Raw genomic sequence first — 24373 nt, 5'->3', positions numbered from 1 at the left:
CCTGCTAGCAGAAAGATGGCACAGTTGTAGTCCTGTTGAGTGGTGGCCTTTTTCATGGTGCAGACCTCCAGCAAGTCTGAATATTCTGGATGTATCTAGACAAATCGGATGCACTTATTGACCAGCCCACACTGATGCCAATAATCCAATTGACTCTCCAATTGTGGAATGACAGCCAGAGATGACTCAGAATGAGTGGTATTTGTAGAGCGAATGAGATGGAGCAGGATTGATTTCACATGCTGACCAATCTTGAACCTGAGCTGAGAAGTTTGATGATTGATCTGTCCGAGCACCAAAGGTCATGCAAACGAGTTGTTCGTTGAGATGTGAAAGGAGATTTTCAATCTTCTGACCAATCCATGCTCCAAAGAATTTCCCACTGTACCAGAGTTATTAAGGTTTCTGGGAAATGTTTTTTATCTCCCTGTGCCAGTGACATGGGAAGCACCACTCCAGCAGGAGCTGAACTGAGAGTGAGATTAGCAACCATCACAACCCTCCCTACTCTGGACAGGCCCATGAGTTCCCTGGCAGTTTGAGAAAGAGGTCCAATAATGTCCAGCTTCTCCACAGTAAATGCAGCAAATCTCCCTCCTTCTCTCCCTTTCATCTTGAGAGAGTCTGGTCCAGCCCATTTGCATAGGTTCTTCGGAGGCTGGGGTCTACAATGGCCGAGGAGGATTCCTATCCCAGCATATAGGAATAGGAGAGGAGAGAGGTCAGTCAAAGGGAGAGTTTGTTCGATATAATCTCATTTGTCTTTCCCTTTTTTCCATTAATTGATTATCGTTGAATCCCCAGGACAATAAGATGGACTAAATCATCAACTGGGGCTTAGGTCACATGGGCATCCTTTAGCTCATCACTCAATCCCTTATGGAATAGATCAGTTAGTGCTTCCATATTCCAACTGCTCTCTGTGACCAAGGTACAAAACACTATAGAATAATCAGCCACAGACTGATTCTCCTGGTGCAAATTGAGAAGCTTTAACACAGAACCATGTCCTCCAGCGAGGTGATAAAACATCCTTCTCAAAGTCTCTGAAAAGAGGTCTGAACTGTAGAGCCAGGGGAACACTTCCCCCAGAATGTGGGGACCTGGCAATGGTTCTTCCAGGAAAGAGCCAGATGATACAAGTGACCTTACTGAGCTCTGACAGGAACTTGAACGGCTGTAACTCGAGGCCAAGAAGCATTGTACCAGGAATCCACAGTATTCTTTGGGGTTGCTGTCATACCACCTGGTAGGTGCAGCAATCCCTCATGTGTATTAAATCACAAACACAAGAAAGTCTGCAGATGCTGGAAATCCAAAGCAACACACACAAAATGCTGGGGGAACTCAGCAGCTCAGGCAGCATCTATGAGAAATTGTAAACATTCAATGTTTATGGCCAGAACCCTTCTTCAGGATTGAAAAGGAAGGGAGGAACATGTCTGAATAAAGTGTTGGAGGGGTGGAAGGAGCTGCTGGGAGATGATAGATGGAAAAGTCTATGAAAATGGGTTCTAATCATGAGTTTGGTTCTAATCATGAAATGTGTTCTAACCATGAGTTTTGTGGATGGTAGGTGGGATATACTGTATATTCAATAATGGATACTCACAACAATCTACAGACTGGATTTTAAGCATCTGATCACAGCACAAAGCAAAGGTGTGTTTTTGTAGTCATCTGAGTGTGCCATTCTGGATTATTTTCCCATATTTGTCATTTCTACCTGACTGAAACTTAAATTTTACAAGCAATTTAGTTTTAAGGTGGCACACTGTAAAGTGTAAGCTCCCTCCCAGGGAGTTGTTTCCTGCACAGAGGTGAGTCATTGTAGTTAGGTGACACGTACATGTTAACAACATTGAAAATAAATCTGGATCCTGGTGAAAGCTCAGTTCCCTCCATGGTGAAAAGAATTTAGGTGAGTACAGGAATTCAGAAGGCATCACAATATATACACGATCAATAATTTAATTTTGTGAAGGAATGAAATTGTACAAGGGCAGTGGTCTTCATAACAGTGAGTTTGAGGGACAGCAGGGATCAAGTGTTCTGGGGTGTGGTTGTGGTTTATATTACAGAACAACAGACAGATAGGCAAGAATGAGTTACAGGCTGAGTCATAACCCAGGGGTTTGAAGGGGTTGGGATTGTATTTGTAATATCCTGATTTAAGACCATGATTTATTTTATTAAAGCAGTTATGCTATTGAGTAAGTGTTCCTGTAAATATAATTACACTATTATGTATTTCATTGTTCTGTTTAAAATAAAAATTCAGTTGATTAAGTTATGCTTGTTATATTAGCCAATAGGATTTGTCTTGTTAACATTTTTTTTGAAGAGCTTGTGCATGAGAAAAGAGTGGGACAACCATTATAGAGAAAGCATAGGATTGAATAAGGAGAAAGAAGGAAAATAGAAATGGACAATGAACATTGTTGAAGAACAAGTTGAAATTCTCACAGAATCCATTTGGAAAGGCAGATACTGTTGTTAGAAAATCCTTATGCAGATTTTGGTTTCACAGAGACTGTGCAGATAACTTTTGGTTAACTGGTTACCACACAATCTTGGAGAAGGCTTTGGAGAATCTTTCTATGACCACCATGACTACTGTATAACCCTTAGATCCTAGAAGACCAATGACAAGATCCATAGAAATTTGGAATCTAAGGCTAGTTGGAATGGGGACAGGCTGAAGCAAACCTAGAGGCTACACTCCAGATTCGTTATTTAGTGCACAGACATCACACATTCCCAGATATCTTTAGTCAAGCCTGGTGACCAGTAACATCTCTTGACAAGCTCTCGGACATGAGCCACCTCTGAGTGTCCAGGCAGGTTCGAAGTGTGTCCCTAGTTGAGCATCTCCAAATGAACAGGTTTGGGAACAAAGATGCATTTGTGAGGATCACTACCTGGGTCTGCCCCATGTTGCTCTTGGACTCAGTGTGCTATCAAATCTATGTTGCAGCAGATGGGCACCACCACTCAAGGGCTGCGAATTATAGTTGATGGGGTCTCTTTCCTGATAGGTGCTTCGAACTGTCGAGAGAGGATTTCAGGTTTTTTTTTTATTTTGTGATCCTAGGCGATATGTTATACGGAATTTGAACCTATTGAAGAATGGGGCCAATATGCCTGCCTGGAATTCGGCCTCCTTGCATCCTGTGGGCTAGGTTTTTGTGTTGTTCCATATCATAAATGGATGTTTGGACCCCTCAGACCAGTGCTTCCGCTCCTCCAGTGCCAGATTAACTGGCAACAAATCCCGATTCCAGATGTCATAGTTTGCCTCTGTGGGAGAAATTTATCTCAAATAGAAGATCTAGGGTTGTAGTTTGTGATCTGAGGAGGTCATTGGGACCTACTCACATCTAATGCATTGACCTGCACCACAAAAGTTATTTCTGGGTCTGGTGGAACAATGATAAGGTTGGACATGAACCTTTGTTTTAATTTTGCAAAAGCCACCACCACTGAAATAAAATTGCAGATGAACTGCCTGTAAAAACTGGCAAAATCTAGAAACCCCTGGAGCTCTTTCACAGAGGTGGGTTGCAGTGAATTCTGCATAGTCTGGGCCTTATGGGAGTCCATTTGTATATTGCCATTGGGAAAAACAAACACACAAAACGAAACTGTTGCTACATGGAATTTGCTCTTCATGCTTGACAAATAATTGATTCTTGAATAGTTGTTGTAGAACCTGCCAGACTCGCTGGGCCTGTTCTTGAGCGGACTGGGAGAAATGAGTATATCATCAAGATCATGAGCTCTTAAAGATTTTTTAATAAAATGTCATGGACCTCTTTGGTAGTTGGCTGAAACCTAAGAACCTCTTCTCAGATTAATGCATTTAGATGTATAAATAAAGTGCAATACAGAGGATTACAAAAGAAACCAATTATACTGAAATATAAATTATCAACATTTTTAAAAAACAAATTTGAGATATAGTAATATATCTATTTCTTCATTAAAGTTTTAAATATAGGCCAGCTAAAAGTAAAACTTCATTTTTTAAAGACTTATCAAAGTGAAGGCTGATGCTGCTTTGCTTGAATGAGAACATTAACTTGTGGGATGGTCGTATTGGACATCCAATCAATTTCAGCTTTTTGTTTTAGTGGTTTTAACTGAAAACCCTGGCTTGCAAATGTATGTTCTTGCAAATGGAATTTACACTTCCACAGCTCACTTTATAAGGTGAGGACAGGCTTCTCTCAAAGGACAACAGAATTCTCCAGGGCTTTTTGAGGTAACCTCCAACTGCAGTCTGGTTTTTTTTTGTCTCAAGATCAATTGAGATCATCTTTGGCAAGATCAGCAACATTGATACATTTTATATCAGAGGGAAAAGGATTGTGGATCCATGGTTCAGTTTTAATGCATTCAAGAAGGAAATAACTTTTAAGAGAGTTCTGAAGTGTTTCCAGGTCTTTGTAGATGTCTCTCTGGAAATAAATTGACAGAGAAATTTGTACCTCAGCTCCATCTTGGTAAAGCATTTCCTCCAGTATTTGAAAGTTTACAAAAGTGTCAGCCTCTGCTCCCTTCTTCCATATCGACAGCTTAGCCAAGAAAGCTTGTAATTTTTCAGTAGCATCCATAATGGTTGCTTCAGGATCTTGGACTGAAAGATTTATTTGATTCATTTGGTTAAAAATATCTGCCATGGATACAAACTTGTCTTTTTTTCTCAAAGTGTCCCAAAAATGGGTTTTCTTTTTCTTTCAGAAAAAGTGGAACTCCTGTCCTTATTTTGAAAATACAATCCAGGGCGGGTCCTCTTGAAAGCCAACAATTTCTGTGTGGTAAAGACATTTCTTGACAAAGCCTTTTAAAATGTGATTATTCAGAGACCTGCTTCTAATAAAGTTGATGACTTTTATGGCTGTTGACAAAACTTCTTTTAGGGCTTTTGGAAGAGTCTTTGTTAAAAGTGCAAAGCTATGTAAAAGGCAATGAGTGACGACAATGTGAGGAGCTTCCTTTCTCACTAAAGTCGCAAATGCTGATGTATTTCCAAGCATCACAGGAGCTCCATCTGTGCAGAGAGCATGGAGTTTCCCTTTCCAGTAAAAGATTTGTTTGGCAAAATAACGTTTTACCATTTCCACAATCTTGACAGCTTTTATATATTCTAGAAGGGACTGACAAAATAAGAATTCTTCTTTGATGGCATCAGCATAACAAACAAAAACAAGGAGCTGACTACATTGAGAGATGCCTGTAGTTTCATTCTGAATGAGAATTGTGAGGCTGCCAAAAACTTGCTTCAAAATGTTGGAAAAAATACCTTCTATTCTAGAATGTGTCCGATCATTTGATTCTTCCAGGCCTGAACTCACTGGACTTCAGAACAATGAAGGGGATCTCATTAAAATCTATGGAATGTTCAAATGGCATCAGTAGGGTGGATGTGGAGGGGATGTTTCCTATGATGGGGGAGTCTGACACCAGAGGACACAGATTCAGAATAGAGGGAAGCCAATTTAGTCTTGAGATTATGAATTTCTTTAGCCAGAGCATGGTGTGTCTGTGGAATTTGTTGCCAAGGTAGCTCTGGAAGCCAAGTCATTGGGGACATTTAAGGCAACAGATAATAGATTCTTTATTAGTCAGGGCATGAGGGGATACAGATAGAAGGCAAGTCATTAGGCCTGAGAAGGAATTCGATCAGCCATGATGGAACAGTGGAGCAGACTTGATGGGCCAAATGGCTTAATTCTGTTCTTATATCTATAGTCTTATAAGGGACCTCGTTCCAGTTTTTCCGTCAGTTCCAGTCCACAAACTAGCTCAACCATTTCCAATGCGCATGATTTTACTGAAGTCTCTCCAATAGTGTGGGTCTTATTTTGTTTGGTAATCTGGTAATTCCAAAATAAAGTTTAATATCAAATAACATATATTCACTGTATATGACACTGAAATTTAATTTTCTTGTGGGCATACTCAACAACAAATATATAGAATAATAACTATAACAGAATCAGTGACACACTACCTATCAAGGACATGCAAGCATAGTGCAGAAGACAAAAAACTATACAAATACCAAAAGAAACAATAATGATAAATAAATAAGAAATAAATCTCGAGAAGCTAAGAAGATAAGTACTTCAAAGTGAGTCCATTGCTTCTGGGGATTTTTCAATAATGGGGCAAGTGAAGTTATCCATTCTGGTTTAAGAGCTTCATGGATGAGGGATAATTACTGTTCTTGACCCTCTTGGCACTATTCCTGAGGCTCTTGTACCTTCTTTTTGGGAGCAGTGAGAAGGGTGAATGTCCTGGATGGTGGGGGTGTCTGATAATGGACGCTGCTTTCTTGCGACAGAGCTTTCTGTAAATGTACTCAATGGTTGGGAGCACTTTACCTGTAATGGACTAGGCTGTATCCACTACTTTGTGTAGGATTTTCCATTCAAGGACATTGGTGTTTCCATACCAGGCTGTGATGCAGCCAGTAAATATACTCTCCACCACACATCTATAGAAGACGTTCAGTTTTAAATATCATGCTGAAACGTCACACTCCTCATGAAGTAGAGGCACTGCCGTACTTTTATCATAACTGCACTTACTTTATAGGATGCTTCAAGAAAAGGGTTTTATGAAATGGCATATCCAGGTTTTGGAAGTGTCCCCACATTTTCTTCTCTTCCACATTTCAACTTAAATTAGGTGCATAAAAACATAAATAAATATAGCTAAAATGAAATATTAGATTTAACTATATATTTAAAACTCAATATTTTTGTGTTTTTAATTAATTTGATAAATCTGCAAACAAATAAGTAATCTGTAAGTTAATTAAGTGAAGCTTAATGTTCGGATATTGAAGCAAGCTTTACAACATATCCGAACTTTTAATGTCTTATAGATATTCAGATAGACACTAATTTTTGCTTTATTATATGTCCTCTCTTTAGCTTTCATGTTGTCTTTTATTATCTTAACTTTGGAATACTTCTCCCTCTTTGTAATTTATATATCTTACACCTTCGAACTTGCTTCCAGAAATTTCAGCCATTGCTGCTCTGCCATCATCCTTGCCAGTGTTCTTTTCCAATCAATTTTAGTCAGCTCCTCTCTCATGCCTCTGTACCTCCCTTTACTCCACTGCAATACTGATACATCTGAGTCATATTCATGCAATGAGGTATTGATTGCATTCAAACCTATGCAGACATATCAGTCATATGGATGTCTCCCCGTCTGTGACTTACTCTAAATGCTGTGGTCTTTGAGTTGTATTCATGCAATAGGGTATTGATTGCATTCATACATAAGCAAACATATATCAGTCAATTGGGGCTTTCGTGGTCTGCAGTTTACTCTGAAATGCAGCTTCAGGAAGACCATTATTCAAACTGTATTTTAAATTCAATTTGCATTCCATACTCAGATCTGAAGGTTGTTTGCCATTGAATTTAATATTTGATATATACCCTAAATCCAGAACACACCCTAACAATAGATTCTTGATTAGCCAGGGCATGAAGGGATACATGGAGAAGGCAGGAGATTGGGGCAAAGTGGGAAATGGATAAACCATGGTGAAATGGCAGAGAAAACTTGATGGGTCAAAAGGCCCAATTCTATTTTATGGCTGTAATAGGAGGGTGGCATGAACATCGATTTATCAAACTTCCAGTAATTGCTCCCACCCTTCACCATTTCCATTTTCCTCTGTCACCTTATCTTCTGACCTGCCCACCACCTCCCTCTACTGCTCCTCCCCTTCCCTTTCTTCCATGGTCTACTACCCTCTCCAATTAAATTCCTCCTTCTCCAACCCTTTTTCATTTTCAGATTATCAGCTTGCCGGTTTTTTTTAACTCATCATTCTGCTCTCCTTGTTTCACCTATCACCTACCACCTTGCATTTCTTCATTTCTTCCTCCCCACCTTCTTGCTCTAACTTCTCATTTTTTCTCTGCAGTCCTGATGAAGGGTCTCAGCCCAAAACTTCGACTGTTTACTGTTTTCCATAGATGCTGCCTGGCCTGCTGAGTTCCTCTAAAATTTTGTGTGTGTAACACCCAAACACTAACCCCTCCTACCTACACAATCTCCATATCCCTCCATCTTCCTTACATCCATGTGCCTATCCAAACATCTCTTAACAGGCTCTAATTTATTTGCCTCCACCTCTATACCAGGCAGCACATTCCAGACATCCACCACAATGTAAAAAGATTACCCCTTACATCCTCTTTGAACCTACCCCCTCTCACCTTCATTGTATGACTTCCTCCTTTCAACCTTGGGAAACAGATGCTCCCTATCTACTCTATATTTGCCTCTCATTATCTTACAAACTGGTATCTGATCTCCCTCTGCCACTCCAGAGAAAACAATCCAAGTTTATCCAGCTTTTTGAGAGATCACATGCTCTCTAAACCAGGCAGCATCCTGGTCAACCTCTTCTGCACCCTCTCCAAAGCCTCAACATCCATCCTATATTGGGGCAACCAAAACTGTATGCAATACACCAGATGAAGCCTTAACAGAGTTTTATAAATTTACAACATAACCTCCTGAATATTGAACTCAATAATAAATGCAAACATTCCTTATGCATTCTTAACCATAATTGTGACCTGTGTAGCCACTTTTAAGGAGCTACATACTTGGATCCCAAGACCTCCCTGCTCAGCAACACTGTAAATGATCTTGCCTTTAACAATATATGTCACCTTGCATTTGCCCTGCCAAGGTGCAACACCTCACATTAATCTGGGCTAAACTACATCTGCCATTTCTCAGCCCATATCTGTAACTGATCTATGTTGTGCTGTATTCTTAACCAGTCTTCTACACTATCTACAATTCCACCAATCGTGGTATCATTACTAACCCACCCATTTACATTTTCTTCCAGGTCATTCATATATTTCACAAACGTCTGAGACCCCAGCACAGATCCCTGTGGAACACCATTAATTTATTCTCTGAATTCTCTTCAACCACTACCCTCTGTCTTTTATGCGGAAGCCACTTTGAATCCAAACAGCCAATTCCTCATGGATCCTATGCATCTTAATCTTCTGGATTAGCCTCCCATGAGGGACTTTGTCAAATGCCTTAATAAAATCAATGAAAGCAACATCCACTGCCCTACCTTCATCAATCTCTTTTGTCACATCAAATAACCAATCAAGTTGGTAGGACACAACTTGCGCCACACAAAACAATGCTGGTTCTCTCTAATTAGGCCATGAGTTTCCAAATGCTGATATATCCTATTCCTAAGAATTTTCTCCAGCAACTTCTGTACAACTAACATGAGACTCACCGCTCTATAGTTCCCAAGATTTTCATTTGTTCACTTCTTAAATAGAGGTACAACATTAGCCACTCACCAGTCCTCCAGGTCCTCAACTGTAGCTACAGAGGACATGAAGATACTGGTCAAGGCCCAAGCATTGTTACCCCTTGCATCCTTCAATAACCTGTGGTAAATCCCATCAGGTCCTGGGGACTCATCCACTTTAATTCTCATTCAGAGACCCAACATTTCCTCCTCCTTGAACTCTAAATGCTCAAATGTATTTATACACTCAGCATTGATCTCCTGATCCTCCATATCTTTTTTCTTGGCAAATACTGAAGCAAAGAACTTATTAAGTACCACACTCACTTTCTCCACATCCAAGAAGGTGGTTCATCCTTTATACTTGAATAGTTCCACCCACTCTCTAATTATCATCTTGCTCTTGATGTATGTATAGAATGCTTTGAGATTCACCTAAATCCTACTTGCCAAGGACTTTTCAAGGCCACTCCTGGCTTTCCCAATTCCCTTCTTTCATTCTTTTCTGGTTCTTTATACTCCTCATATGCTCCGTTTGATCCCTACTTCTGAAGCTTTACATACTTTTCCTTTTTCTTCTTGAATAAATTCCATCACCTCTCTGGACATGCAAGGTTCTCTGATCTTTCGATCCCCATCCTTCCTTCTAACAGGAACATATCTTTTCTCCTTTCTGTGTAATTGATCTTTAAACACCCTCTAGAACTGTCAGATAAAAAGGACTTGCCAGAAAAAATGAGTTCTACCCAATGGACTCAGTATCTGACCCCTCCATTATGTCTGCTCTGAGAGCAGCTGTGATATCGTCCCTGAGTAGTAGCACAACTCCACCCCCATTTTATTTCCTTCTCTATCTTTTCTAAAATTCAATACATTATTCACCCATTACTGCCACTCTCACAACTGTTTCAGGAATGGCTACAACATCATATCTTCATGTACTGATTCATGTTCTCAGTTCATCAACTTTACCCATAATACTCCAAGCATTAAAATAGATGCACTTCAAACTATTTAACCCATCGTACCTGCTATTTCAATTTTGCATTTGAATACTTTCCCCGATACCTAACTCTGGTCCAATCTTTCACTTACTGACATGTGTGGGTGCATGAAGCAGCACATCAATGTAGCGGAGGAAGAATTGAAGAGTAAAACTGGGCAAGGTTTCAAACATAGACTATTCTACATAACTTGGGCCCATGCCAGTGGCTGAAGCTTCTCTTGGGTTCAGAGAAAGTGGGAGGACCCGACAAGAAAATTTTTCCGGGTGAGGACTAGTTCTGTCAGTCAGAAGAAGGTAGTGGTGTAAGGGAGTCTGTTGTTTTTCTTTGTCAAGAAAGAAGCAGAGAGCTTTGAGGCCTTCCTGATGAGAGATAGATGAGTATTGACAGAGTCTCTAGCTTGAACATACCTGAAACTGGCAGCCACTCCGGTTCATGATGGCTCAATCGTGCTGTAACAAGAGACCTATGGATGGTTGTTAACCCAAGTGCAGAGTAAGGTCCAGAATTAATTCAGACTCAAAATAAACAAGATGACACAAACAAAATCCAAAGCCCAAATCACAAACAATAGTACTAGAAATGGAACTCCTATTAGTGCACACTGAGTGCTCGGCACATGGCTTTTAAGTAGAGACTTTCCATGATGGAATGTGGTAGCCAATAATTGGCAGTGTGAGACTATAAGGGACAGTGGCAGCTGTCTCTGGGGAATTGGAGCGCTGGATCTTGGAGGCCTGCCGCAGTTCAGTCAGGACCATGACAATTTCACAACTGATACCTTGGAGTGAGTAGCAGAAGGGTTCTTTGGGGTGTTATGTTATACAACAATAGATTCCTGGGAGTGAGCTACAGGATGAGACCTAATCCAAGGGTTTGGAGGTTTCTATATAGAAAATAAACAGATCACTGGGAGTGCTTTAGATGTTTGGATCTAATGCAGGGGTTTGGGGAGATAATATGTTGAATAACAGATTCCTAGGAGTTAATTATAGGCTGTAATCTATTCAGAGTTCAGAGGCAGTATATATATAAAATAAAAGATCTGCAGTAGTGATGTGGAGGCTGGATTACAATCTATGGTATCAGGGATTGGTATGCACCAGAGATTAACAGATCCCACAGGATAAATGAAAGTTTGGAATCTACTCCAGGGGTTTAGGATTGAGATGCAGATGTCTTGCTGATGTGCTCTGTGTTTTCTCTGTTCCAATAACAGTCATTCAATCAGTGTGTGATACCTTTGCTCTGATTTTGTAGACATTTCGGGACAGGACTCTCTGATGTCAGTAGCTGGGGACACTGCCGCCACCTAACAGAAGATGGAGAAACCCTTGCAGCTCATTTTTTACAAGGACGGGAAGCTTCAGACTAACCCAGAGGCTCTGAAGGTCCTCCAGTCCATTGAAGTTCCAATGGTTGTTGTGTCTGTGGTTGGTGCTGCTCGTACAGGGAAGTCCTACCTCATGAACTGTCTTGCGGGAGTCAAGAAGGGTAAGGGCAGTGGTTGTAAACTTCCACCTCTAACCTTTCACCTCTGCTTAATAACTATCTTGCACTACATCTTTTTTGCACTACCTTACTTTCCCTCTTCTATTTTTTATTTATAATTTAAATTTATATTACATTTACTATTGATTTGTACTTCAGGGAGCGCGAAGCACAGAATCAAATATCGCTGTGATGATTGTACGCTCTAGTATCAATTGTTTGGTGACAATAAAGTAACAATATGCTGAAATTATCCTGAGACCTGGGACACACAGAGCAGACTTGTATCATCATGCTGTCAGTGGTGGGAGATGTACTGAAGACCTCCATTGGTGAAACATTGGTGTTCCCATCACTGTTTTTGGATAATGGATCCAGAGAGATCTGGGGAATTTAAGCTGCATGTTTGCATCATATCTCAGATGCAGAAGGCACACTGGTCTCGTCAATGGCAACCAGAGTTACTTGCTGCAAAAACAACTCTGGGTCGACCATCAATCATTTTTTTTTTTTTTCACAGACTCTACAACAATCTCATTTATTCTTCCCATGTTCCCAACAATTCCTGCCAAACCCTATCGCTCTCTCACAAACAAGGGATAGGGTACTCACAACTTGCACGTCTTTGGGCTATGGAACTTGCCATTTGTATTTGCAAAGTTCACCTCTGTCTCTCTCCTTCTGTAGGATTCTCAGTGGATTCAACTGTCCAGTCTCTCACCAAAGGAATCTGGATGTTGTGTCAATTCCTTCCTCAGAGACCCAATGAGGTCCTCCTGTTGTTGGACACCGAGTGTTTGGGAGATCCTGAGAAGGTCAGTCCCTCCCTCACAACTATCCCCCTCCCCAAAACAGTGGTTTCATTACCAAATGGGTAATCCACAGACAGAGGAAAGATCCACTGACCGAGTTCAAATCCCTCGACAGGCAGTTTGGATGGTTAAATGTTGTTTACAATCCTGAGTTAAAGTTAAAATTAGTTAATTAATTAACTAACATTGTCATCACAGGTTCACACTGAGCTTCTGGTAGGAATTCTGCCATATTTTCTATTGGAACTGTATGTGATCCATTCCAAGTTTCCTCTCCTACCCCTACCAATTCCCAATCCCATCCTTTCCAAATGAAAAGGATGTTAAGGTACAATGACAGTGTGATCTCCCCCAGCACTCTAGTGGTGAACACTGGCGGAGACTCACTCTGTAAGGCTTCCCTTGGCCATACACCTGCCACTGGTGGCATTGACAGGAAGGATGCTGTGGAGGGAAGCCTCACCCACCAACCTCTGTAAACACTGTGCAAGAAATGTCCAGAAATTGAATGGTTATCTATTAGACTGATCTCAGGGCAAGAACTCTCACTAACTGGTTGTTTGTTGTACCTGCAGGGAGACACTGCCAATGATCATTCCATCTACTCACTGGCTATCCTTCTGAGCAGCATCCTCATCTACAATGGTAAAAAACAAATAGACCAGCAATCCCTGCAAGACCTACAGTATCCTTTACTGGTGTCTCAGTCCTTCTCATTCAGGGTGATATCTCTACAGTGACCAGTGTCTCTCAGTTCCTCTCTCTCAGGTATAACTGCTGTGACTGATGCTTCTCAGTCCCACTCTATTAGGGAGATATTGTACATTGTTGAATTTATGTCAGCCCATCTCTCTCAGTGGGATATCCGTGCACAGACTGATGTTTCTGTGCCCCTTTCTTTTGGCATATATCTGTACACTAACCATTGTCTCTCAATCACAGAGACATTGAGTTATACAGCAGGGAAAGCATCCCTTCAGTCATGCTTGTCCATTCTGACTAAAATGTATTCTCAGGCTGATCCTGTTTTACAGCATGTATCCCTCTGAATTCTCAATATCCCTCTGAATTCAATATCCCTCTGAATTCTCAATATCCTCATATGTGTTCACATACTTCACAAATGTGTCTAATGTACATGCCTCACCCACTTCCTCTGTTAGTTGGTTCAATATAATCACCACCCTTTGTCAATAAAAAAAAAATACATCTCAATTCTTATTGATCATTTCACTCTGACCATAATACTGTATCCTGTAGTTTTCATTTCCTCAGACTCAAAAACAAAGACCACTGACCCTATCAATGTCCTTCATGATTTTATTATTACAGCTATGAGATCACCCCTCAATCTTCTATGTTCCAAAGAATTAACGCCATGGTGTCTAACCTCTCAGTTCCATGACTCCTGGCAACATCCTTCTAAATGTTTCTTTGCACTCTTTCTGGTTTAATCACATCCTTGCTATAATTGTGTGACTGCAACTGTACACAACACTCCAAGTATGACCACACCAACTGTAGTGTAACCACACACTTCAAACTTAGCACACTAAATGATGAAGGCCAGCCTGCCAAAAACTTTCTTCATGTCCCCGTTCTCTCTACTTGTGACTCCCTTTAAAGCAACCATGCACCTCTACTCCAAGGTCTTCAGTGGCACAAAAGCACCTAGAACCTTTGCATTCAAAAGTCCTATAATCAATTGTCCTTCCACAATGTAACTCTGCGTACTTACCCGAATTCCATTTGACATTCCTGAGCCCAGCTGCCCAGCTGACCAAGATCCCACTGCACTTGCTGGGACTCCTCTTCACTGTCCACTGTGACAGTGAAATAATGCTTGAGAACTATGCCCGTCTCCTGCAGTTCCACAAGGATATTTCTTGGTATTTCAGCGGCCCTATTTTCCCCCATGTTACTCTTCTTTCATTAATATATTTATAAAGTCACTAGGAATTCTCCTTAATTTTCTTAGCCAAAGTCACCTCTTTCTCCCTGCTGCCCTCAAAATTTCCATCCTGAGTTTACTCTGGCATCCTCTATATACATTCAATGATTCACTTGATCCCAGCTGCCTGTAACTGAATCAAGACATCTCCTCTTTTCGTGACCAGAGTTACAACACTCCTTGACATCCAGGGTTCTCAACTACCAACAGCTTTGCCTTTTACTCATCGAGACCCTCTTTCTCAGGGAGAAATCTCCACAATGACATGTGTCACTTAGCCACCCTCTTTCTAAGAGGAAAATCTATACACCGACCGCTGTTTCAGTCCATCTTGCTAAGAGGGTGATCTGTACACCAGCCAGTGCTTCAGTCCATTTTGCTGAGTGGGACAACTATACACTGACCAGTGTTTTATTTCCACCCTCTAAGGGGGAGATTTATACTCTGACAGGTGCCATTAAGTCTCTCTCTCTCCCTTTCTCTCTCTCAAGGGAAGATCTGCACACTAATTAGTGTCTCTCAGTAACTCTGTCTCAGGGGAAGATCTGTACAGTGACTGACATCCCTCACTATTTTCCTGCCAGATCTTCATTCCTTTATCCTTGATGTTGCTCCCAGTTATGTGACTGAACTGTCTAAGCGGATCCAGATGAAGTCCCAGCCTGATGCCTGTGACAGTTGGGACTTTGTCCGTTTCTTCCCTGAATTTGTCTGGTTGATCCGTGATTTGACACTGGATTTGAACATCGATGGAAAAGATTTGACTCCAAATGAGTACCTGGAGCACATTCTGAAACTGAAGGACAGTGAGTATGTGTCAGTGCCAGTCTCTGAGGAGATATGGTGAACATGGAAGGGGCTATAGAATGGAAAGAGCAGGGTTGAATTCAGTGTGTGAGAGGCAGGTAGAGGAGGGGCAGCCTGTTACCTTGGATGATCTGTGCACAAACTCTCCAGAGTCTCCTTCACATCTCTACATTCCCCTGCCCTGTTCACATTCACATTACCTCAATTCCCTGAAGGGTAACGTAATTAGGAGAAATGTACCTAATTCACAACCACTGACATTGAATTGGGGTTTTAGTCATGATGCCATCATTATGTAAGGAATTTTAGGGTGTTTTTCATATTTAGGTTTTGGAGTTCAATAAAATACATTACAGGTTTCATTAAACTTCAAACACTCATTATGTTTTGTTTGCGAAAAGCTACACCCGATTCACATGACCTCACAACTCCCTGCAATAACTTGATACCAATCTACATTGTCCTCTGCTTTGATGGTATAAATGCACCATTCCCACCCAGCTGACAACTCTTTCCCATCAGAGTTTCACATGAATGACTTGGTGCCACTCTCCCACACACAGACACCACTCAATCAATATGATCCTCAACTAACATGTATGACACCAATGTCACATCATTCCCCTCCATGACAAGTCACCCATGACCTAACTACAATGCACTTGATGCTCCTCCCACACATCCTGCCCCTCACCATAACATCTCGCAAATTGCCTCCCCTCTGTTTCCTTCCTCTCCTTCCCCTATTCCTCCACACAGCCCTGTGGGTAATAGTCACCATCTTGGGAATGGGAGAACAGACTCAGTAAGGGTGATTCCTGCCTGATTCCTGGTTCTATTTTACAGGTGAGATCAGTGAGCAGGACAAGAAATATAATGAACTCCGTAGGTATATCTGCAATCATTTTCCCTCACGTTGCTGCTTTGCATTTCCACTTCCCACACACTGGAAGAAACTCAAGCAGCTCCAGGAATTGGACGACAAAGATCTGGATGAGGACTTTTTTACAAAGCGGCAGAACTTCATCGATTACATTCACACCCATAAGAAAGTCAAGAGAGTTGTTGGGGATCAGCTGATCACAGGCAGGAGTGAGTAACTGGACAAAACCTCACCACCTCTCTTCAGTATAACACACTAACCTGGCATGAGAAAATCTGCTGATGCTGAACATCCAAAGCAACACGCACAAAATGCTGGAGAAGCTCAGCACGCCAGGCAACATCTATGGAAAAGAGTAAACTGTTGACATTTTGTTCCAGACATTTTAATCCAGACTGGAAGTGAAGGGGAGATGTCAGAATAAGAAGATGAGGGTGGGCAAGAAGGAAGAAGTATGAGGTGAAATTGGGAGAGGGTGCAAGGTGAAAAAGGAGCTGGGAAGTTGATTGGTGAAAGAGATAATGGGCTGGAGAAGGGGGAATCTGAAAGGAGTGGACTGGTGACCATGGTAGAAAGGGAAGGGAAGGGGTTGGAGCACTAGATAAAGGTGATGGGCAGGTGAGAAGAGGTGTGAGAGGGAAACAAACATGGGGAATGGTGAAAGAGATGGGGGTAGTGATAATTACTTGAAGTTCAAGAAATCGATGTTCATGCCATCAGTTGGAGCACCTTCACTCCATCTGCCACAAAAAGTGAGATTTCCTGGTGGCCACTCATTTTAATCCTACTTCCTATTCCCTTTCTAACATGTCAGTCCATGGTCTTCTCTACTGGCATGATGAGGCCAGCTTATATTGTCTGGGATGCCTCCAACCTAATGGCATGAACATAAATTTCTCTAACTTCCTACCTGCCAGTCACCTTCCCCTGTTGTTCCTTCCCCTTCCCTTTCTTCCATTATCCATCAGATTCCCCCTACTCCAGCCCTTTATCTCTTTCACCAATCAAATTCCCATCTCTCTACTTCAACTCCTCCTCCTCCTCTCCCAGTATCACCTATCACCTGCCATCTTGTACTTTTTCCTGCCCCCCCACCTTCTTATTCTGCTATCTCCCCTTCCTTTCCAGTCCTGATGAAGGGTCTCAGTCCAGAACACATGCCTGGAATGGGAATATACTATTGGAGTACATGGGAGTGTGGACAGTGAGATTGAATTGGAAGGGATTTGGATGACGGGAATGAGTGGGATAGTGTGGGATACTAGCATGGGTGTAGAGGGTAAGAGTGAAAGGAAAGAGATGGAGTCCACTCACTGTGAGTGATTGGGAAGGTGTGGGATCTCATTGGGAATATCAATTGTGGTATTGAATGGGATGAATTGGGAGTGTTGACTGTGGCATTGAATGGGAAAGTGGTGGGGTCCCATTGAGACTATGAACAATGGGAAGGCAGGGGTGGACGTGAATGTGAATAGATTGGGTTAATTGGGATGTGAAGAGTGGGGATTGAGGTTGTGATCAGATCTCCAGGTGCTGACCTCCAGAAACATCCCACACAGGACTTGTTGAATTGACCAAGGCCTACGTGGGCATGATGGCGGATGGGGTCCTACCGTGTGTGAAGAGCAGTGTCGCCAAATTAGTGGAGGTGGAAAACCAAGCAGCTGTAGATGAGGCCCTGAAATTCTATGATGATGAAATGAAAAAATTCTCAGAAGCTAACTCGCTTACTATGAACAAACTCACAGAGTATTACAATATGAAGAGTATAGAGGCATTCAATATCTTCCACAAAAGATCTATGAACAACAACAGTGGCAAACACATTGAACAGCTTAAGGTGAGCTTCTAATCTTCAGTGATTACCAACTGTCTCATCTCTGAACACCAGTCCCCGGACACAACCTGTTACAACATAGACTGAGAGACAGACATTATAGATATCATCCTGAAAGTGAGGGTCCGAGAGCAACCAGATAGCGCAGGTCATCCTGAGTGAGAGTGGTGAAGAGACACCGGTTTGTATACAGATCACTCCTTGTCAGTGTACAGATCTCTCCCTGAGAGAGAGAGTACCTCAGAGATACGGTCAGTGTACAGATCCCTCCCTGAGAGAGAGCAACTCAGTGATACAGAATTCTCCCAGAGAGAGAGAGCAACTCAGAGACTCAGTTAGTGTACAGATAGACCCCTGAGAGACAGTGGTCACTGTATGGATCTCTCCCAGAGAGAGCAACTCAGAGACACAGTTAGTGTACAGATAGACCCCTGAGAGACAGTGGTCATTGTATGGATCTCTCCCAGAGAGAGCAACTCAGAGACACAGTTAGTGTACAGATCTCCCACTGGAGACACCAGTCAGAGTACAATACTTGCTATCCTAGTTTATTGTACAATTTTCCTTCACTCCCAGGAGACAATGAGCTCTACTTACAAGTCTCTCATGGTCAAGATCAAGGAAAAGTCACAAGAGCAATGTAAGGCACATCTAGCAAAAGAAATGTCATCAATTAAAGAAAACCTGGCATCTGGACATTACCAGAGACCTGGTGGTTTCCAGGAGCTGAAGGCAGAACTTGATAAGGCCATCAAGGAGTATGAAGAAAATACCAAGGATGAAATGGAGGTGTGTTCAATATTATAGAGCAAGGCATTTACTTTACAATTCTCAGAGCTTTTCTTTCCTCTGCCTTACCAGGATGCAGAAAACTCCACCCACCCTCGTCTCTCTCCATGCCACCCAACACATCTGAATTTAATTTCCACTCACTGCAACATCTTTAACTGGGTGGAGTGAATCTGTGATCAGGAAATCAGTGTCAGTGGGCTGTGGGGGAGTTTCAGTGGGTGGGATTTGTCACAGATGAGGGTAAGTGCTTGTGGAGCTATGGGAAGGGATACATGATTAAAAACATTCAAAATGGGAGCGATGTCCATAAGATGTGAGAGGGGATTCAGTGGTTGGAGAGTGAGTAATGGAGCAGAGTATCCATGGGCTGTGGGAATTTCTTTCAGGACTGCTATTCAAGAGGCTTCTAATCTCTCCCTTCAAATGTCTCCACTCTCTGCTTCCACTGTGTTTCAATGGCGAGAGTTCCAAAAACCAAATCATGAGTTGAGAAAAAAATGCTTGGCTCTTATCCCCATTGATCCACTACCTGTTTATCACACTCAGCTTTGTGATTCATGACCTTCTCCCCTACACTAACCATCCAGTTCACGACTCCTAGTTCTGGACTTTACCACAGAAGTGTCTAATCACAAACTGTCCTACCTTCTCTAATAAGGTAATTTGTCCTTCCAGGTATCAATCCAGGAACCCATCTCTGAACTGCTTCCAGTGTGTTAGTGTTAAAGGAGACCTATACTGTCTATAATCCTGATGTAATCTCAACAAAATATGATATAACTGAAATACTACCCTTCTACTTTTGTAACACACGCCATCTCTCCCACTTACTTGCACACAAACATTTTTGCAAATCTTGCACTAGAACACCCAGATCCCTCTACATCTCAGAGCCTCACAAATTCTCCCATTTGGATAATATGCTTCTATTTATCTTTTTGCCATAATGGATACTTTACATTATCCCACATTGTGTTCAATTTGCCTGATCCTTGAACATTCACAGAACCCACCTCTCTACTCTTCGTCATGTCTGTGTGTCATTTTTACAACTTATCCTTGTGTCATTTAAACACATTTTCTGCCTTCATTCAAGGCCATGGTATAAATTGTTTGTAGTCTCCAATTGTGGTCTTACCAATTTACTGTCAATTGGTAAGAAGAGTTCCCTAATTGTGTATTAATCCCCAACACTAGACATTTGATGGTGAGAGCCTGTCTCTGGTCCCTTGTGGACTAGAGTGGTGGGAGAGAGTTGAACATGAATGATTGTATCTTCTCTTCTCTGTAGGGGTCGGCTGTCCTTACCCACTTCCTGGAAGAGGAAAAACACCGACTAGACCATGTACAGGAGATGGACAGCAAGTTGACGGAGGAACAAATGCGTATCTCTGGTGAGAAAATAACCAAAATGCTCAAAATATTGAGGTCAGGGTGTAGCTGTAGATTTAAAATTAACTCTTCGAGTCTGAAAACTAAAAATGTGAGGCAGTCCTGCTGGGTACTCCACCTCAGAGTTCATCAGAAGGACCAAAGACATAATGAGATCAGGGAGGGGTGTGCTGATGTTCTTGGACATATTCATATTAAGCAGTTGGTGTTGGGTCTCTCGAAGAACATAAACAGAAATCCAGAGTGGGGTGCCCAAGAGGAGGAGGTAGATTTGAGGCTGGAGTAGGGGTCATCAGTGAGGAGTGCGTAATCCTTGTTGAAAAGATATAGGTGCAGAGACAGCAGAAGGGCTTGGCATATGATGTCATTGGAACTCAAGCATAAATACCAACTCATTAACCTTTTATTGTGCACTGTTCATTTATTTTTGAAATGTATAGAGGATACGTCTTTGCCCTATATAGTACTGCTGCCATACAAAAACAAATTCACATCATACTGTATGTTGGTGAATTCTGAACATATCGAGGTGTCAGCACAAGGAGGAGAAGGGAAAGCCCTGGCTGAGGACAGAACTCTCCGCTTCAGAGAGAGGAAGATTAGACAGGGTATTGAAGACATGGCAGGAGGTGGGGTTGTGGTCAGGGGTGGGCGGAGGATCAGAGGAATTGTACGAAGTAGGGAGGTAAAAAGAGGAGGGCTCAGAGGGGTTAAGTGGTTGTGGGATACTGGGAGTCATGGGAGGCCAAGAGTGAGAGGGGAAAGATGGTAGAAGACAAGGAGCAGCAGGACCCAGTGATGGCATTAAAAAATAATGTTACAGTGGAAGAGGCAATAAGCATGCATGTTAAAATAGATCGGCTGGTGTGATGGAGCTCACTGATTGGACAGATTACATTGTTGAAGGCAATCTTGAGGAGGACTTCATAGAGTGCATCCATGATAGTTTTCCAAAAGAGTGTGTTACTGAACCTACAAGGGAATGTGCTATCTTTTCCTGATCATGTGTAATGAGAGAGGATAAAGCTCTTGTTTTGTTGGGGATCATCTTGGAAAGGCTGATCAGAAGATGACCAAATTTTTCATTCAAATGGTTTGAAGAAAAACCCAGTGTATTATGCCTACACAAGGGAGAATACAACAGGATGAGAGAGGAGTTGGATAGTGTAGGTTAGAACCACAGCGACTGCAGGAGTGGGTCCCCGGTATTTACACTGATCGTGGCTGTGGGTTAAGGGAATGGAAAAAAGCCGTGGGTACTGACCCCTCTCTAAGTTTGCTCCAGTGGTTAGTGGACCTCCAAGTGTTGCTGGTGCAGTGAACTGGGTAACAAAAGACACAGACCATAAATGTTGGGTTTTATGTTCAGACACCAGGGTAGGCCAAGAGCTGCCCATTTCTTAACAAGTATTAATTTCTCTGGAGTTGTTTACCTGGGTTCAGAGAATGTGCGAAGCTTATCTCTACATGAAGACGTGTTTCAGGAACAATGGGGCAATCCTTCAGTCTGACACCTGATGTGGAGAGGGTCCCTCCCCTGTGCTCACTAACAGGCCCAGATTCCCCTGAGGTGTCTGAGGATTCCTCCACCACTGATCCTGAGGTTAGGATTGTGTTGGAGATGGAAAGAGCTGGTGGGTTTGGGACACCCGCTGCAGAGTGAGGAATGCACGTGTCAGCTATGAGTGGCTTCTGCCTGGAGAGGACAGGTACCTGTTGTAATTGGGAGTGTTGGTGTCATTGATGGTGAGGAGATGGATTGCTGTGTGTCCTGTACGATGGCTCCTCTCATCCTTGTCCCTGCATCCCTATAATAAGTATCCACTGGCTACTGACTTCTAGGTTGTAAATGGCACAGCTCATGAGGTGTGTCCATACCGTTCTCCAATACAGCTGGTGCTGTGCTCGGACCACCACCTATTGTGGGCAAAGCTTATTCTAGGACACAGATGGGCAGGGTCCATGTACTAGAACTTTAACAACTAGCACTTTAATAGGCTGGAGGACAGCCCATTTCCAAGAATTGTTCTGACTTTTATGAGAGATGTAGAGGGGAAGCAGGGGAGTTTCCCCTCCCCAAGGGTCATGGACAAAGTTCACATTTGCCTCTTCTATCAGGAGTATATCTGGGGGCCGATCAAGGAACAGAGAGGATTGAGAAGGAGGACAGAGATGAGAGGGGGACAGGATCTTGCGGTAGTTGGTGTCCATTGGCACTGAGAAGATGAACTGCCATATGCCCTGTACAATGCTTCCTCTCATCCTAGTTCTGAAATAAGACTCTGTTGGCTACTGACTTCTAGGTTGGAAATGGCACATCTCATGAGTTGTTGATTGTTGACATTAACTATGTTGCTGTTGATTGCGTGTGTATTTGTAAAGAATAATCTGAGAAATATCTAAAAAATTACTTTTTGGAACCAAAACAGGTTGAACAGTGATGCCCTTCAAAGAATGAAATTTCCCTCCATCCACTGTTGATACTGACCTCACCCGCATCTCTTTCATTTCCGAATATCCACACTCACCCCATCTTCCACAGCTTTAACAATGATAGAGTTCCTCTTGTCCTTACCTACTATCCCTGGAGTCTCTACATCTAACACATCATCACCTGCAATTTCCACCGTCTCCAAAGGGATCGTACCACTAAACATATCTTTACATCCCCTTCTCTTTGCTGTCTGCAGCATTCGCTTCTTCTGCAATTCACTTATCCATTCGTCCCCATGCCCCCCCCCCCAAGTATCTCCCCCTAAGTGCAACACTTGCCCATACACCTTCTCCGTCATCTCCATTCAGGGACCCAAAAGGTCCTTCCAGGTGAGACACCTGCAAATCTACTGGAGTCGTTCATTGTGTCTGGCACTCCTGATGCGGTCTTTACATTGGTGAGACCCACCGTAAATTGGGGGTCCACTTCGTCGATCACCTCTGCACCTTCCACCACACGTAGGGCTTACCAGTGACCAAACATTTAAATTTCGATTCCCATTCCAGTTCCGACATGTTGGTCAATGGCCTCCTCTTGTGCCAAGAAGAAGCCACCCTCAGGGGTGGAGGAACAACACCTTATATTCCATCTAAGAAGCCTCCAACCTGATGGCATGAATATTGATTTTTCCTTCTGGTAAACAAATTTCCCCTGCTCCTTCCACTTTTCTCCACTCTGGCCTTTTAGTTCTTGTCACCTGCCTATTACTACCCTGAGTACCCTGCTCCTTCCCTTTCTCCTATAGTCCACATTTTTATTCTGGCATCTTTCCCCCTTCCTTCTCAGTCCTGAACTGTCTATTCAGTTCCATAGATGCTGCCTGATCTACTGAGCTCCTGAACCATTTTATGTGTGTCGTCTTCAGCTGAACAGTGAGTGAAGCTCCCTCTCAAGGTCTTGTCACACTCAGTAGAGAATTGACCCCCTTCACCACTCTCTGCATGGACTAACCAATTCATCCTCTGCCCCTTTTGTCAGCTTTGGAAGAGGAGCTCTCAAGGGTGAAACAGGAGATGAAGAAGATGGAGCAGAAGAGGAAGGTGGCTGAGGAATGCAGGGATAAGGAGATCAAGGAGCAGATCAGGAAGTGGCTTGAGGAGGGTAAAAAGTGCAGTGCGGAGGAACTGAAGGAAGCCATGGAGCATATGAGGAGTGAGATGGAGAAATACAAAGTCGAGGGCAGGATGAAGGATGCGGAAAGGGCTCAGCAGATGTATGAGCACCTGGAGAAGAAATATGAAGAGGAAAGAAAATGGAGTTTCATAAACTTCTTAAAAAAGTATGTCCCTGCGATTTTTGCTGTGGTGCTAACTATGGCAGTCGCTGTGGTAAAATACAAACGATTCAAAGCAAAAAAGCAGTCAAAAATTTAGAAATATGCCCAAAGAAGTAGTATGAAGAGGCAATAGAATGGAGTTTCATGAAATTCATAATAAAGTATGTCCCTGTGATTTTTCCTGTGCTGCTAACTGTGGTGGGCACTGTAAAATACAAAGCAGGAAAGTAGTCAAAAAAGATGCGTACATTGAGAAAAGTGTCCACCGCACCAACCCTGTAACATCCCTAACAGCTTCCAACT

The 24373-nt window shown here is 42.4% G+C and overlaps 1 protein-coding gene across 1 annotated transcript; it reads left to right on the top strand.

Annotated features, from left to right (window-relative positions):
* The first annotated feature begins 11657 nt into the window (after positions 1 to 11657).
* On the top strand, positions 11658 to 24167 carry LOC140719204 (guanylate-binding protein 1-like). The gene is made up of 9 exons (XM_073033642.1): positions 11658 to 11829; positions 12514 to 12641; positions 13214 to 13323; positions 15208 to 15395; positions 16243 to 16488; positions 17839 to 18119; positions 18693 to 18905; positions 20200 to 20302; positions 23773 to 24167. The coding sequence occupies exons 1-9, from the start codon at positions 11658 to 11660 to the stop codon at positions 24165 to 24167; spliced, it is 1836 nt and encodes a 611-aa protein (XP_072889743.1).
* The last annotated feature ends 206 nt before the right edge of the window (positions 24168 to 24373 follow it).

Source organism: Hemitrygon akajei, chromosome 31 (assembly GCF_048418815.1).
Source record: "Hemitrygon akajei chromosome 31, sHemAka1.3, whole genome shotgun sequence".
NCBI lineage: Eukaryota > Metazoa > Chordata > Chondrichthyes > Myliobatiformes > Dasyatidae > Hemitrygon > Hemitrygon akajei.
Note: the sequence above shows the minus strand (reverse complement) of the source record. Positions and strands in the feature narration are given on the sequence as shown.